Here is a 17,029-nt window from a genome sequence, read left to right as displayed (position 1 = left end):
ATAAGTTATCTGAACCTAAAGTCCTGTATAAAAGATAAAGCTTTAAGTACACATGTTAGTTGTTTCTGGCACATAAGGGTTTATGTATAGCTGCTTCTGATCTATCAGCTCAGGACTGTGATGGGACAGCTGGCAAGTGAAATAATGTGTATTGTTAGATGAGTTGACCTCGGAAAGTACAGACTATAGTTGCTTATTTGTCTGTATATTATTCTTGCCCTAACTACAAGGTTGGAGCCCATGTAGATCCTTTTATCTTGACGGACTTGGACTGCTGCAGCCCAGCCCCCTAGGATATTAGATGTTACATGTGGGTCTATGCATGGAGGCAAGTTCAGAGGTCTGCTTTTTGAGATTATAAATTCTTTTCCCACCCAAGTGGAACAAATTATGCCTATTGTTGCCGCCTGTGTCTTGTTTGACTGACATCAAATGTACAAGCAGAGAACAGGACCGAAACATGTAGGGCAAAGTGGGGATAACACTACCCTAATGATTTCCTAATTGCTTTCTGGAGCAATGGCGTCAGTTAGAGGCATGGGCGTAGCCAAGGGAAGGCTGGGGGGCCAATCAATTAAAAAAAATAGCTGAGGTTCTGCCCCCCTAACAAAAGGCCTGCCCCCTCAACAAAAATCCTGGCAACACCCATGGTTAGAGGAGAAATGTATGAATTCTAAATAATTTTGAATCATTCTTATGTTTCACCCACACAGTAACTGTGTTAAGACAAAGTAAAAGTACTACTAACATGCTGTAGTTATCCCTTGGTTTTCAAGATTCACTGAAATTGATAGCCAATCACAAAACAAATCCACTTCAAAGAGTTTATTTTGTGGAATTCTTCTCATATAAAACTAAAGTCTACATAATTAAACAGTTTTACAAATTCTTTGATTTAAAGTTGGTGACCAGTTTTAAAAAGCACAAGATCACACTGTATAGTACTCATTCTTTCCACAATTTTAGGATATGGCTATTAGCCAAGATGGCTCAGTATAAAAAAAAAGTGCAACTCACCAAGTATAATTAATACCGTTAAGTTACATTCTTGAGTACACTTTTAATTATCAGTTCTCAAACTGATAAAACTAAGCAGCACACACAGTGAATGAAGTCCCCACTGATTGAATTTTTAAGGCAACACTGTACTTATGTACTTCTGGCACTAATTGAGTTGCAACTGGATGTCTTCACCTGATTCAAGTACAGTTCTAAAAATACCTCTAGCAAAAAAAACTTCGTTTTTTTAAGTGTGAGCTGGAAGTAAATAAAAAGTACTGAAGGTACAAGTTAAAATGTTAGAAGCAACTGCCAACATGCAGAAACATACATATTTTAAAGCTTAGGAATAAACACAACTTAACTCTTTTTTTAAACTGAACTCAAGAAGTTTTCTGGTTAGAAATTTAGAACAGTGAAACATCTAGACAAGGTAAAACAAACACTTCTAGAAATAGAAAACACACAACATTCTAACATGTCTAGAAATAGATAACATATAATTCAAACAAACTCCAACTTGAAACAACTTTTGCCAGTAAGGCTACATAATTGTCAAGTGCGTTTTTATATATGTGTGTATGTAATCTCTCTCTTTTAAACGCAATAGATGAAGCACTTCAGGTCAGTGTCATTAATCAAACGGATTTGAGTACAGCTCTGCTTCTTCTAAAATGATGTGCCCTTTTCTCCTACAAAGGTGGCAAAGGGGAGGGAAAAAGAAAAGAGAGAAATTAGAGCACAATTATACTTTCCATAAAGTTCGTTTTTCCCTCACACCCCCACCAGTGAAAAAAAGAGGGGGAAGAATTTTTATTAATTAATTTTATTAATTTGATTTGAACTGATTTTATAATGAATTGATTTTAGAATGCTGTATTATTTTACTGTTGTTAGCCACTCTGAGCCCGGCTTTGGCTGGGGAGGGCGGGATATAAATAAATTATTATTATTATTATTATTATTATTATTATTATTATTATTATATTTATTATATTTTTATTATTATTATTATCTGGTGGCGTTTATGTTGATTTTCCCTAAATAGCTTTCCTCCATATCAAAAAGGAAGCTTTTTATATTTATTTAAAGGAGACTATCTGTTTGCTTGCTTGTTTACTTGCTAAATGGAGAAATCGGTGTGAAGAGGCCTTGTGGGGGGGCTTCTGTGGGGGGAAAGATTTAGCTGGCTGCCTTATGCTGAAATGGGAGATTGGGTACTATGTGAGAATGATGCATAGGGCATTTTTCAGTAAGCAGTGCAAGCAAATGTGTGTCTACTCACAAGCAAGCCCTACTTAATTCAATGAGGCTTACTCCCAGAAAGTAGAAGAAAGTTTAGTTAACCTAAGGGGCTTATGCATGCACAGAATCCATTTTAAAGCCCTCCACCACCGCCCCTCAGCTGCTGCAGGGAACCACGGCACACCCTCCTCCCGCCACCACCGTGGGGAGTAGAGTCAGGACCCTCTGCTGCTGGGGGAAGTGTGGCACACCCTCTGCAACTACGGAGAGACACTCTGCCACCGGGGTGAGGCGTGGCAAGGCTCTCTGCTGCTGCAGGGAAGTGCGGTGCACCCTCCCACAACCACAGGCAGGTACGATGGAACGTTCTGCCACTGTGGGAAGCCCCAGCAAGGCCTTCTGCCACTGCAGATATATATTGTGATATATAGAGATATTTACCTGGTGATATATTATGATGTTGACAACCATTTATTGCCCAGCCCTACCATCACTTAAACAGTTGTATTTAGTAAGAACATTTCAATGCCAAATTAAAATGCAGCAATAAGGCTTATGAAGGCAGGTGCTTATTTGTAGTTGTCACTGTCAAGTCTGCAGTCAGAACATGCAATTATCCTGATTTCTCTAGGCCCCAAACAGGAGCAGCAGTAAGCTTTAAAGGTTGGCTTCAACTTACTTTTACCCAGAATAGCTCTATCAAAATTAATTATCATGACCAATTTAGATACATTAATTTAAATGGGTCTACTCTGAATGCAAGTTAGTTGACCCAACGCTTCAACAAATTAATAAAATTCAAGTGATTAAGAGTTGCTGCCCTAATGATGTGATCTCCTCTAGTAGTCTGCAATCATATTCATACCTTAAGATAGTCCTCCTGAGTTACAATATTGTTCCTCAATCTGCTGTCTGGATTACATAGACATGACACTACCGTCTGTATGCTTCGGTCCACAGATTTCTAAAGTAATTACATTTTATTAGTTTATTTTCAATACAGTATGTACACCATGGGTAAAAACAAATAAAGTTGTCTGTACCAAGACCTTTGCTGCAAAGGTTGGTATTTCCAAAATCAGATCTTTATTGTTTTCGTAACCTTTCTAGTAGCCACTTTGGAAGACACCACAGCACTAACACAAAATGAAAGTTTTATTAAAACCATTCCTTCTCTTTAAAAAAATACCCTTCACCTACAGTGAGGATTTCCTAGCGTTAAATAAATTATGTCTTGAAAATAGTCTTGTTTGATTAGGTAGATCCTACCAACAATAACATTATCAAAATCAACTTTTGCTTGACTGCTGCATTCTAGAACTAGCAACTAGGGAAAGACAGAGAACAAAAAATAACTTACAACCCCAATGTATCATTTGCTTAGGGGTACAGGGGGTTTGGACAGAATGAACACAGTTTTTACTATGATTAAAAGTTACATAAATATAATAATTGATCTGGAATTCTATGGACAAAATTCCAATACAACTCCAAATTCAGAGGTAACAAAATAGTAGCATACTGCTGACCTGTGAATATTTACACAAACCAAGTACATACACCATCCAGGGGACAGATATGAAGTACACATTCCCCACCTCTATGGGACTCATCCTCCACTTAGGTTGTTCAGACATGCAAACATAGAACTTCAAAATGGCAAATATATATGCAGTGGTACCTCGGGTTACATATGCTTCAGGTCACAGACTCTGCTAACCCAGAAATAATACCTCGGGTTAAGAACTTTGCTTCAGGATGAGAACAGAAATTGTGCTCTGCCGGCGCGGCGGCATCAGGAGGCCCCATTAGCTAAAGTGGTGCTTCAGGTTAAGAACAGTTTCAGCTTAAGAACGGACTTCTGGAACAAATTAAGTTCTTAACCCAAGGTACCACTGTATATATATATATATATATATATAGCGAGAGAGAGAGAAACCATGCTGGAGTCAAAGGTTTCTCTGGAATAGAACATTCTACTCGGCAGAATACTACTGTAGCCTCCTGCCCATTTCAGGCATTTAATCATCTTTTGTAATAAGAAACAAGTAGATTCTGGTCTGGCCAAGGACCTCCAACAGCAGAAATACGAATCCCATGCTAACGAATTTAGGCCACATTGCTTTAATTATCATTGCCATGCTACTTTCTCCAGCAATGGGCTCACGCATAGGAGAATACTAAAATGTAAAGGCCAAGCATAGGCCAAGATGCTGAATGAAGCAAGACAGCAGCCTTTTCTCATTTAACTCAAGTATTTCTATTCACCTTTGGCCACAAAATACTTCAGGAACAGAGAGAAGCAATGCACCCACCCACCCTTTTCATACTCTGCATTTCCTTATCTCTCGTTTCCCTTTGGGGATGTTGAAAGAAATCATGGGTACCTTTTGTGGACTGTTTCCACAGGACTGTGCAGTCTCAGCCATAGAACACTCTGCCTGTTCTGCGCCTACCTCCAAATCACCACCATAATTCATGGTATAAGCCTATGTAAAATACGAAGTATAAGAGTTAATATAAATTAACACTGTCTATTCCAGGTGCAGAACAAATGGAAGTATTATAGGCAAGCTATTATATGAAATCGTGACCTTTTGCTCCCACACCAGTTAAAAGCTCAAATGGTTCGATGGGCCATCCAGTATTTATAATACAACACACTGCTATGCACAGCACACCTACCCTACCAGCCTCAGCATCTCCTGGAACCCATCATCCCCCCCCCCGCCCCCAATCTACAGCTATCACTCACAAGAGCCACTCTGGACCTTCCACCTCTACTTCTCTATGGTTCTTGTTGTAAATATTGAGGGTGGCAAGATAATTTATGAGGTGCTGGACAGTCACTTTATTATGCATCCTTAACACACCTCAAAGTAAGCTCTCTTGTTAGTTAGAATAGGATAATTAAATAGGAATGTGGCAGCTATCAGAAAGTTCTGTCCTTATTCTTAAAGTAGCTTTAACCTTAGGCCGGCATAGGAGCAACCATAGAACCAGTAGTCACCATGTCAGTGAAGATAAACAACAAACCAATCCCACAGGTTTTGATAGCATAGTATTTATTCATTTTTATTTTTAAACTCTTAACATGGATTGAACTGTATCTTTGTTAACACTGAAGCGTATAACATGGAAGAATTACATAAAATTAAAACAAAACAATAAAAACTCGGATAAATGGTTCTGAATATATTAACAAAGTTATGTTGAAGTATATATACAAAAATTATTACAGATATGAAATAATGTATAGCAATGCGTATCTGCATAGATTTGTGACCATAAGTAAAAAGTATTTTCATAGAACGATAATTGCAGAGTTGGAAGGGATCACAAGGGTCACCTAGTCCAACACCTGCAATGCAGGAATTTCATACCCAACTCCCTCAACCATTCCTCATAAGGCTTGGTTTCCATACACTTGATTATCTTGGTCGTCTCCTTCTGCACGTTCCATCCATCTTGTCACTATCCTTCCTAAATTGTGGTGCCCAGAACTGGACACAGTACTCCAGGTGTGGTCTGACCAAGACATAATAGAGCAGGAGTATTACGTGTATACAGGAATTTATAGGAAGAGGGGAAGGAGGGAGTGGGGGAGGAAAAAATTCAAATATGCGCTTCATGCACGCCTGATAGATTTTTGTGGCTTTCTTGAAATGTCTAGTGTAAAGGATGGCATCTAAAATTTAACTCTTAATCTTAACATGTGCCAGATGCACAACTTCAGCACTCTGCCGAAAAACAGACTGGGAACCTTTTTCAGCACTCACTTCCACTGTAGAAAAATCCTTCCATTTTTAATGAGACACTATTGTGGCAGTACTTCAGTATCTGAATTATTTTTTGTCAATTTAGCTTAATCATTCAAGCTTAAATACATGGTGTGGCCCTCTTACCGGAGGCACAATATAGTTTCTGGGTTCTCCAGGTGGCCATTGTGGTGGAACCTTAAGAAAGAAATAAGATGTTTCAATATGCAGCAGCCTTTAGCAGTAGACAGTTCAACAAGTTTATTTATTTCAAAAAAAATTTTTTTACCTCAAAGTGTTTTTTTAAAATGTCAGTCCTAAGATTCACAATAATGCTATGTGTGAGCAGAAATCTGAATGTATTTTCACCAAGTTTATGAAGATCTGTTGCATCAGGATTTGCACAAGCTGGATACAGTACTATAAACAGAATGCATGATCTCTTCAAAGGGGCGAGAGGAGGAGAGAGAAGCAAGCCAGCCAGCCATCTCAGTGACAGAACTGGACAAGGATAGGGCACCAAGGGTGGTATGCAACTAAGTAATCCCATTGGCGCAAGGACTTTTGCCTTTGTAGCAGGACATGCCTCACTGCAGCCAACATTTTATTCTTTTTAATGTGGATACTGCCCTTTTATTGTAAGTATTGTCAGGATTATTTACAATAGACTGAAAAAAGGTCCTATGCTTAAAGCAGCTCAGTGACCACAAAGGTAAATTCAATCATATATCCATTCCAATATACTACCACCACATCACTCAAGACTACTTCCATTTTGGTAACTGTTCTTATAGCAAATCTTATTAACAAATCTAAATCATTTTATAGCCATTTATGCACAAATCCAAATCAATTTGAACAATCTGCCAGACATATTTAAACTAAGTATTCATCTAAAAGTAAAGAGATCAGACTTAATCAAGCTTGGCTTTCACATTTCAGTAGTAGAATTGAAATGTATTTCAACACAAACCTGATAGTTGTAAGCAGGCTGAAACCCTACAGGTACCTGTTGCTGAATTAATAAAGCTGGTGACCCATAAGGATATGCCTGAAAGTTAAAAAAAAACCCTATTGTTAGGCAAAAGTATATTCTTACAAGGCAACTATCATGGGCAAAGTGCCAGGTTAGCTAGTAAATTTATGGTGTGGTGTATACTCAATAGCAGACGATGACTTGTTAACCATAGCACAGCCTCATGCATCCTCTTCATCTTCATGCATAGAGACAGGAGACAGTATACTTCTTAATACAAGTTGTTTGGAATCATGAGTAACTTGAGTGCTATTGTCTTTGACCAGATCCAGCAGAGCTCTTCTTAAGTTATTTAAAACTTCCTATTTCTTGCTGCATCCAAACTTGGCAAGTATTTTCCTCAAATCACAAGTTCTTTAAAAAAAAATAAAACACAAGAAGCAGCAGCCAGGAAGCTTTAAATCTCCACCCCCACATGTAAAGGGGAGGAGGATGTGAGCCTGAGGTTACTGCTGGTTCGTTTATGTTTAAACCAAATATATGTCTCCACAGGTCTAAGATAAGTTTAGTTAAACCAGATTTGAAGTGGAAAGGACCTGCAAACATAACTGTATCTGACGCTCTAATAGCAAGACACCACACAAAACGGCTGCTGTCTTGAGCGAACTGACTAGTTAAGAGGAACATATGAGTTATGACAAATTCAAAGCTGCATTTAATTTAGTAGAAAGCTTTGTTTCAAAAGGTAAAAAGGTTGTTGTACAGCTATTTACCGTACAAAGAGTCCCACCCCATATGAAATAATTCTTTTCGAGAATCCCACCTTCCCTGATAGACAACTTAGAAGGTTTACATGCTTCTGGAAAGATGTAAATATGGAAGATTAGCAGCTTTGGGTTTAGATTAACAGTTTATATCATATGGGAGGCACAAACTACATGAATGTTCTGTGTCAAGAGAATGAAGCCTTTACCCCACGTGCATTTTATGTTTGCCAGTTCTCATGCAATTTTTCAGAAGTATTTTAATCAGGGCATTCAGCCGGAACAAACTGGAAGTGAGTTCCGGCACCTCTGTAGCGTTGCTGTTCCCTGTCACAGTGCTCGGTGCTGTGCTGTAGAGGCACCATGGCACTTGGAGCTGCGTGATGTAGGCAGCAACATTTTATATTATTTTGCCACGGTGAGCGGGCGAAGAAGAGTTATCCTCCCATGTGAAGACAACTTTAGTTGGTTGCTCCCCCTGCCCCTAACAAAAGGTTCCGGCACCTCTTTTTCTAGAAAAAACGCCCTGATTTAAATAACTAAATGTAACCCATTACCAAGCCTTTGCAATAGACAAGGAAGCAAGGAGTAATGGTTACAACATACAACCCTTATTCTTGTAGTACTGCTTAAGTCACATTTGTCCACCTTCTATGCAGAAAACATTGAATCTTTAAATTCAATTTTTTTAGTAATCCAAAATATAAAATAGCTGTGGAGTGCTGTTTACTTGTATTAAGGCCCTACTTTAGAAAATGTTACCTGAACATATTGTGTGACAGGACTCATCACAGCTGGAGGCTGCAAATATGCTTCCTGGTTGCTCCAAACGCTGTGGAACTGAGGTGTGGGCGAATTAATAAGCACTGGTCTCGGTGGCACATGATAGGCACCTTGGAAGACAAGGGAAGCATTGAGAACTTTCATATACAGTAAGCCCACAACTTATGTGGGGGTTACATTCTGGGCATAGCGCCTAAAGCCAAAATCAAGTAGTCAAAACACATTGGGTACAATGGTGGGTGCGATTCCCAAAGTTTTTTTTTCTTGGGTGCCCACTACCTTTTCAATTGTGTGTGTTTTTTTAATTGCCAAGCATGTAAAGCTGAATGCGCACAAGTCAAATGTGCCTAAATTGCAAGTGTATTGTATTTTAAAATAAAAGTTTAGGCTTCTTTATCCTGAAGGAATTGTACAGCTGGTACTGTAATATTTTTCCAGTTCCACAGAAGTCACAGACAGTACTAGTAGATATGCCACTGAACTGCATCAAGCACAAGAGTTACTCTTGTGAATGTATGTTCACCAAGTAGTAAATCTCACTGTCTTCAATGAGGCTTACTCCCCGGTTGGTGTGTTTAGGATTGCATCCACAAGAGGCAGTCAAACACACACCCTATATGAATTGGGTGCAGCACTAGGACAACATATAGCTGTCTCTCCACTGGACTTATTAAGAGAAAGGAACTGCCAGTTGAGGAGAGTTTTGCCGTGTTGGCAGTCCCTCCCTGCTTTGCCCAAACAGGAAGCTATCACTGAGGTTCTCCGGCTGATGGAAAGCTCTGAAACAGTGTTTTAGGACAGGTCGCCAGTGGAGATCTTCTGGATTCAAAACTCCATGGATGCTTGGGCCTTTCAGCTATGTCAACCTGAAGAGTCTAGCAATAAGCCAGAAAACACCCATGAAAATCACATTTCGCCTTGGCTAGCACAAGCAAGCAGAGCTTGGGACATCTCGGCAGGTCTTCCCTGCTGTTCCCTGGGAAGAATTACAAATGCTCTGTAAAAATATTTGGTTTTATCAGCAAAACAACACACTATGGTACAAATCTGTATAAGTTATTTATGTTTAAATTTCATAATTATTGCTGTGATTTATACTGATAATTATAGTAAGAACATTAAGTTTGGTACTACAAAGTTTCACCTGATACAGTTGAACACGTTTAACGATACTCACATAGGTTTGGGTGTTTTCTTATTGCAGGTCCTAGTTTGAGTTTCTTCCCATGGAAGTTGATTTGTGACTGAAAAAAGAGTTATGTGAGAGTTTGATCCCTACATTTTCTTAATTGGGTCAAACATTGCAGACTATGGAACATACAAACGCCACAAGCCTCTGCAACTGCTTTCATGGTATGTCATTCTAATTAGTACTTTCTCTATTTTAATTTATTTTTTCTAGAAGTGTTAACTGACAAATTGGAAGCAGCAAATATATTCTGTAAAATAAGCAAAAAGGCGGAACAGTACAAAAAATAAAAATTACCACACTGGTAGTGTACTGATACACTAAACAGATTTCCACAGAAGAGTTTCTTTTTAAACTTATTTGGGCAAAGACCTTTGATGTAGCTTGATCTGGTGAAGCAGCTACAGAAGCTTACTCATTTCTTCAACGAATAAAGTCAGTTATTCAGGAGTGATGTACACTTATCAATAAATCATTATTTTTCAATAGCAGTTTAAAATCTGCAAGCAATGTCTGATAATGCAACCATTTCTACAGAGGCTAAGAACCTATGTGTAAACAAATTACAATCAGAAGTATAGCAGACTGAACACAACACAAGAAGATAGAGAGTTATCTGCTAGATGAACATTTGGAATGAGAAGAAGCAGTCTTTGGGTAGAAAGGAGACCCTTGAAAACAGTCAATTTGCATCCCACCTGAAACCAAGACCAGCCACTCTAATCCAATGTTCTCTTTCCAAGTTGAACCCCTTACTGATCCCATGCCAAACCAGAACTGAACCCTTGGATATTGAAGATAATTCTCACATATAAGACATCCCAAATGACAACTTACTTCTACTATTTTCTGTACATCGACATTGTCCAAAAATGACACGAATCCATATCTGCAAAGGTAAGTCAAAATTAGCTACAGTAGTGTAACCTTTCAGCATTAGTAACACCACTTAAACTGAACCTCATACACTAGAAGAAAAACATCAAGGCAAGTACAATCCCAAGCCAAACAAGATGAAGAATGGATGACGGCAGTTATGTTCCTGAAAGTTGGGAGTGGAGAGACACCACTAATTTCTCAAATTTGATTGTCACTTTCTTGTAATCCTCAAAGTCAAGGACAAGTGGATTTATTGATAGCCACATTGCTTCTTAATAAATTCAATTTATTTTGAAGATTTATATCCCACCCTTTGGCTGCGAGATCCCACAAAGTGGCTTACAATATTGATTAAACACATATGTATTATTTTATTTGTTGCATTTATATCCCACTCTTCATCAAATTGTCAGAGGGAAAAAATAAAATACTTTAACAGATATAAAATACACAGCAGCATCAAATGTAAAACAAGAACAGTATTCTACAGGAGGCGACTACTTTAAACTCATACCTAATCTCTTCCGAAGGCCTGAAAACATATTTAGCAGGACAAAATCAAAACACTATTACAATAAAATACAAAGACACGAGTTATAAATCAGAGGCACTAAACCATTTACAGTGTTCATGGCTGGGATTTACCAATTCACAGCTCACACAGATCTACGATGTACTGATATCTCTAATAGCAACTGATACTTCCTGTGCTTATCTTACCCCATCCACATTTACCCTAGCAGCTAATAGGCTAATTTGGTATGACTGACACCTTATTAATGGTCACACGGTTATCAAGGCAATCTACTCACCCCTTGGACACACCAGTTCTGTCGGTGATTATTTTCACTTCTTTAACAGTGCCATATCGTGCAAAGAAGCTCCGAATTTCTGTCTCATCCATCTAGAAGTACATTGCACCATATGAACAAAGGCCCAGTGAAAATCATTGCAGTATCATGAATCTAGCAAGTATGGCTTCAAAATTGTTTTAAAAGTGTTTGCAGCAAAATAATTAACTCTCAGCAGTTTATGATCCTGCAGCAACAATAAATTATTGTTGCTTAACGAAGTGCTAGAAGCTGAATGGAGCCAATATGCCTATTCTATGGGCTAGCAATATGCAGACTGACAGTGTTCAAAACTCCCATTGTTCTAGGCGCATTTTGTGACAGGAAATTTCATTAGCGCGAGCAGTTAGTACTTGAGCTCTGGGCACAGTACTGCGCCTAAGATTTCAGATTAAAACTAGAGAGTGGGAGGAAAGGAGGACCTTTTTTTGCCTCCCCACTTCCATCTGCTTTCTGAAGACTGGAGAAGACCCTCTTAAGAATAGTAGGGGAAGGACTAGACCATGTGAAAAATGAACATAATATTTTAGCTGCAGTTCATTCATTTTCAGCTTTGTATTCTTCTTTTTTTTAAAAAAAAAAACACACCTAGACATTCCTAGACAAAAACCTAGGTTTTTGCCATTTTGCTCCTAGTTTTCATCTCAGTTTCTAACACTGCCTACTGAGGATATTTTAAAACTTAAACAAGACTTAAAATAGCTAGCTTTAGTCAGCAACATAAGAACAGAAGGTAATGGGGGAAAGGCATGTATGAGTGAGAGAACTGAAATCATCCTTAGTATGATCACTGAGGGAGGCTGAGAAGTACTGAGTCTCAATGTAAGAAGGCAGCACACTGCCTAAAAGTTCTCATTGGGTTTCTGAGGCTTACTGCATATATTTTCTTCAATGCATCCTGAGCACAAGATATTTCTCCAAGCGAAAATAAGGTTGTAAAAATCATTTCTAAAGGCTGTGCAATTTTTTGAACACCAAATTAGAGATATTTTGACTAAAGTAGTAATGCTACTAGCTCTCCAGCTGCATTTGAAGATCTTGTGATTACAATGTGTCAAACATTTGCTCCTACTCTGGACAGCCACTGATTATTTTTTTATTGTGGCAAGATGAAAATTCTTAAGTCTGAGTAATGTATTTAAAAGCAGCACTAGTGATAATACCTCCACATAAAGCAACCAAATAGGGGACCTTAAGTAATATCCGGGCTAGAGTAGTTTTTCAGTGCAATCCTATGCATATCTAATCAGAATTAAGTCCCCCTAAGTTCTGGACTTATTGGACTTAAGTTCCCATAAAAGCTTATTGTGCCTTTATTGTGCATATACTCATCTGCCCCAAGTCCTCAAGACAGATCAATGCACCAATTTTAACAAATCTTAATAAGCTCAAAATAAAAAGCATACATACCCGAATGTCAATTCCACCGACAAAAATGGTATTTGGCATGATTTTCCCTTCAGGCAGAACATAGCCTTGGCTTGTTGCAGGCAACTGAGCATTTTCTTCTCGGGTAATGTTTTGGGAGTCTTGATTTGCAGCAGACTATGAACAAATTTTATATACCATTTTATAAGAATTGTCACACTTGTTTATTAGACATTTTCTGCTCTATGTGGATAAAACTAACATGAAGAACAGAATACCAAGTGCATTTTTCTAGCTAACATCAGGATTCTTTTTACCTTCCCTTGAAGTTTGTCTGCAACATGACTGTTTTAGAATGCTGCGTTGGAAAATTTTAAGTACTGTACCGGACAGAGAAAAACATTGGTCCTACTGTAGATTCATTACAGTCTCCAAGCAACACATGCCTATACAACACATGTATAATAAAAATATTTTAAACTCTAAAATCTTAAGGCCTCGATTTAAGAATTAAACAGAATATTCGAGCGATTCTGTAGTTCTGTGGGGTCTTTACAAGATCAAAGCTACCTGTCCCTACCTAGTTGCAGAGATGCTGTGTGGGTTGCTGGTGCAAGTGTGGCACCCCCTTGCTGGACTGGGCAGCTGGGGTGGGCCACCACATTGGTATGGGCAGCTGCCCTGCTGCTTCCTCCCCAGCTTGTCCCACCCCACCCCGGAGGCCTGGATACTGCGAAGCAGCTGAAACCCCTCGAGGGAGAGAGGGGGAAGAAACAGGAGACATTTTCATTGGGCAAGAGATGGCTCGGGCTGCAAAGCAATCGCCAGGATGCTTAGGAGCCTTGCGAGCTGCTTGGGATCCCAAACCCTTGAAATAAAAATGCACGCTCCCTACACCCTCCCCGCCCCCCGATCTCGCATTGGCAGCTTGCACCGAGGCTGCACCGACTGAAGAAGCCCCTTCTCGCAGTTTCCTCCACGCCGCTCCCTCCTAGTTGAGAAGAGTTAAGTAACTACGAGACATGTTTCCTCCAAGAAAGAAACGAACCACAGCGAACAGGTGCCCCGCACCCCGATATTACTGCCAACCGATGCTCATTATTAGACACATCACGTTAGCCGCGAACCCAAATTAAGACCGTTCTTCAGTCGCAAAGCGGCAGGGCCTGGTGCGCGTGCGCAGCACGAACGCAGCGGCGGTGCCCGCCATTCCTGCGCGTTTGGAGCCGCTCGCTTCGCACTCCACACACACACGCGCGCGCGTGCTCAAATTCAGCGTTAGCTGATCCGTTGGAGAGGACTATTCTCTTCCAGTTCCAGACACCCAACAAAAGGGGGGAACCCGTTTTGCGGGAGGGGCAGCGCCTTCAAATAAAGTTTTTTTAAAAAAAAAAAATCGCCGCGCGACAAAATGGTGCCCATTTCTCCTCACCGCCTTCCCTCCTCGCGCTCTACGGAGGCCTTTCCGACGGCTTTTTTCACGAAGCCTTTCGAGGCCCGCTTCTCTTCCCGTCCCCCATGGCAGCCCTCGACCCCTCAATAGGTGCGGAGGAGGAAGAGCCGCCTTCGCCCCAAGCCGCTATTTCGAGGCCGAGTCGAGCCGGCCTCTCCTCCCCTCACGAAAAGCGCACCTCGTCGCGCGCGACGCTAGATTCCGAAAGGGAAGACGAATGGACCCCTTGCCCCCTTCCTTACATGGATGGGGGGGGAACCTCTCTTTCCCCCCTCCCCGGCTCCATCCCCCGACTTAGCCCTCGCGGTTCTCTGAAAAGCCATTCTTTTTACCGACGAAGTAAAACAACGTGGCTGCCCCTGAAGAACTTGGAACACCACTTTTTTTTTACTTAACTTACCATCTTCTAGGGCAAACCTTTGAACTCGTTGAAATGGAAAACAAAGGCTTTCTCTCTTCCCCCCCTTTAAATAATAAATAAATAAAAACACCCCACCACCACAACCAAATCCACTAATTTCCCCTCCCCTCCCTTTAAAACATGTCAGCAGCTGCTCCAGAAAGCGCCCCTAGAGAGAGACCCCGCCCACGGCTCTTCGCCACACCCAAAAGGGGCCAAGGCGGGACTTGGTCCTAATAATTTGCTCACTCTCCCCCCCCCCCCTCAATTTTGAACGCTTATTCGGTTTATTTTTTAACCCGAGAGAGGCTGCCATATAGCGTTGTCACGTAGGAAGAGCGTTTCAAAGATATATATATATATAAAAAGACACGCCACCTCTGTTTTACTTCCTACCTTCCCCCCGCACTGAGGTAAAACTTTAAAAGGGATGGGGTTTTTTTATTCGTTGGGGAGTGGGCGCGTGTCGCCGACCCCCATTTTTCTTCACCGTTCAGGACCGTCCTGAGTAAAAAAATAAAAAAAATTAAGAGACCTTCAATCGACTTTCACGTCAGCGGCTTAAAAACGCCATTGTGAAAAGCGCTTTTTTAAACCGACACTGACCCTCGTGAGGTTACAGGAAAGGGGATGGTTGCGCATCTGTTAATCTGGATCTGAATTAAAAACGTGTTTCGTGTAAAAAATAATAATGAAATGCTTAGATGACCTACCTTTTCTTATACATAGCAACGGCCCTTATGCATAGTCATTATGTAGTTTGGTGCTGTCTTTTTTTTGGCAGTCTTAACACCTTAGTAGCCTTAAATTAAGTATGTGGTAGAAGATATGTGGTAGAAGATATGTGCTTTGGGCACAGTCCTCCTAGGATTAAAAGTCGCATTGAATTCAGTGGGGCCTACTTCTAAGTAGACATGCATAGGATTGTGCTGTTAGTTACTAGCAAAGGGGCCATTGGCTGGACTTGTGGGTTCTGTGAGAAACGTGTGGTGCAATATTGGGGCCTGGATTTGTTTTGTTCTCCCTCTCTCAGAATCCACCAGTTGGCCACACTCAAAAGTGCGGTGAAAGGCAGAAGGTGTTCAAAATGGCTGTCTCCTTATTAAAAAAAATTAAAATAGTGTGATCGTACAACAACCATTCACAATGCCCATTAACTATGTAATTTTGTGCTACACAATTTTGCACTAAGTTTAGACTGATAAAAGGGTTGTTGAGATGCTAAGTGCAAAATAGTGGGATGGAACCGCACCTCCTTTTCTGAAGTATTTCTTTTTAAATAACACCTTAACTGTGTCCTTAATAAAAATTTGGCTAGAAAAATAACTTATTTTGGACAGCTGTAGGTTCTCTGCAGGGAAAGGATTTTTGTCACGGGTGGGTGGGTGCGTGGAGCAGTAGGAGCTGTCTCAGGAAAGGAATATTTTTCCCCCTGAAGAGATTGTATTCATTTTAATAAGTGAAGTTTGCTTTATTTTAAGTATCCCTGAAACAAATTGTGCTGCAGATATGACTTAATAAAAAGTGTATTATAAGAATCATTATTTATTGATCTAAGGGTGGTACACATTTTGTTACAAATGATCAGATCAGGATTGCAATAGATGAAAGTGGACAAAAGAAAAATATTTCAGGACTGAATATTAGACATAACGTATATAATACGCCAAAAGAAATTTAGAGAAAATCTCTCAATTTATCTTAATGAATGTGTCCTAGCTAGTATCTAAGAGCGGCTACCTACCTACATCATGTGAACCCTGCAGCCAACACATGGCTGTACTGATTCCTTTATAAACACTGATGGATATGCTACAGGAGCTCATATCAATATGCTACCAATTAAGCAAGCTGGATCACAGAAGTCATGATATGAGACCTAGCACCAATCAATAGCAGCAGCACAACTTTGTATCCAGTCCTGCACAAAGAAAACTGACAAAGTCACAATGCATTCCACCAACTTGGATGACTTTAAAGAGCATTAGAAACATGCATTGGGAATAATATTATCTTTATCAATAGAGCTAATTATGATGGCTATGTTCTTCCTCCACGGTTGGAGGCAGTAAGCCTATGAATATTAGTTGCTGGGAATTGCAAGTTGGGAGAGTCTTGATCTTGCACTCAGATCTTGCTTGCAGGCTTCCTACCGGCATCTGGTTTGCCACTGGTGAGAACATGATGCTGGATTAAATGTGCCTTTGGCATGAGCTACCAGGGCTGTTCCTATGTTCTTACTAAGCAAATATGTTTTTGTTTTTTGAAATGGCATTTACACACAGACACATATCTTTGAACATTATTGATTATGCATAGAAAAATATCAGTGAAGCTGTAAAGAAGTGTAGAAACCTAGCCCTG

The 17,029-nt window shown here is 40.0% G+C and overlaps 1 protein-coding gene across 3 annotated transcripts; it reads right to left on the bottom strand.

Annotated features, from left to right (window-relative positions):
* Positions 1 to 828: 828 nt before the first annotated feature.
* DAZL (deleted in azoospermia like) lies at positions 829 to 15,230 on the bottom strand. 3 transcript variants are annotated; one of them, XM_081883439.1, is made up of 11 exons: positions 15,062 to 15,230; positions 12,855 to 12,989; positions 11,406 to 11,497; positions 10,552 to 10,603; positions 9,703 to 9,769; positions 8,505 to 8,635; positions 6,976 to 7,053; positions 6,150 to 6,200; positions 4,632 to 4,733; positions 3,110 to 3,208; positions 829 to 1,691 (listed from the first exon to the last, which is right to left on the bottom strand). In XM_081883439.1, the coding sequence occupies exons 2-11, from the start codon at positions 12,891 to 12,893 to the stop codon at positions 1,638 to 1,640; spliced, it is 765 nt and encodes a 254-aa protein (XP_081739565.1). In that variant the 5' UTR covers positions 12,894 to 12,989; positions 15,062 to 15,230; the 3' UTR covers positions 829 to 1,637. The 3 variants fall into 3 exon arrangements, with proteins under 3 accessions (XP_081739565.1, XP_081739564.1, XP_081739563.1); XM_081883438.1 differs by lacking the exon at positions 15,062 to 15,230 and adding an exon at positions 14,245 to 14,425; XM_081883437.1 differs by lacking the exon at positions 15,062 to 15,230 and adding an exon at positions 14,666 to 14,820 and having other exon boundaries at positions 832 to 1,691.
* Between the last annotated feature and the right edge of the window lie 1,799 nt (positions 15,231 to 17,029).

Source organism: Podarcis melisellensis (assembly GCF_964234715.1).
Source record: "Podarcis melisellensis genome assembly, chromosome: 12".
NCBI lineage: Eukaryota > Metazoa > Chordata > Lepidosauria > Squamata > Lacertidae > Podarcis > Podarcis melisellensis.
This window is presented reverse-complemented; position numbering and strand designations above follow the sequence as displayed.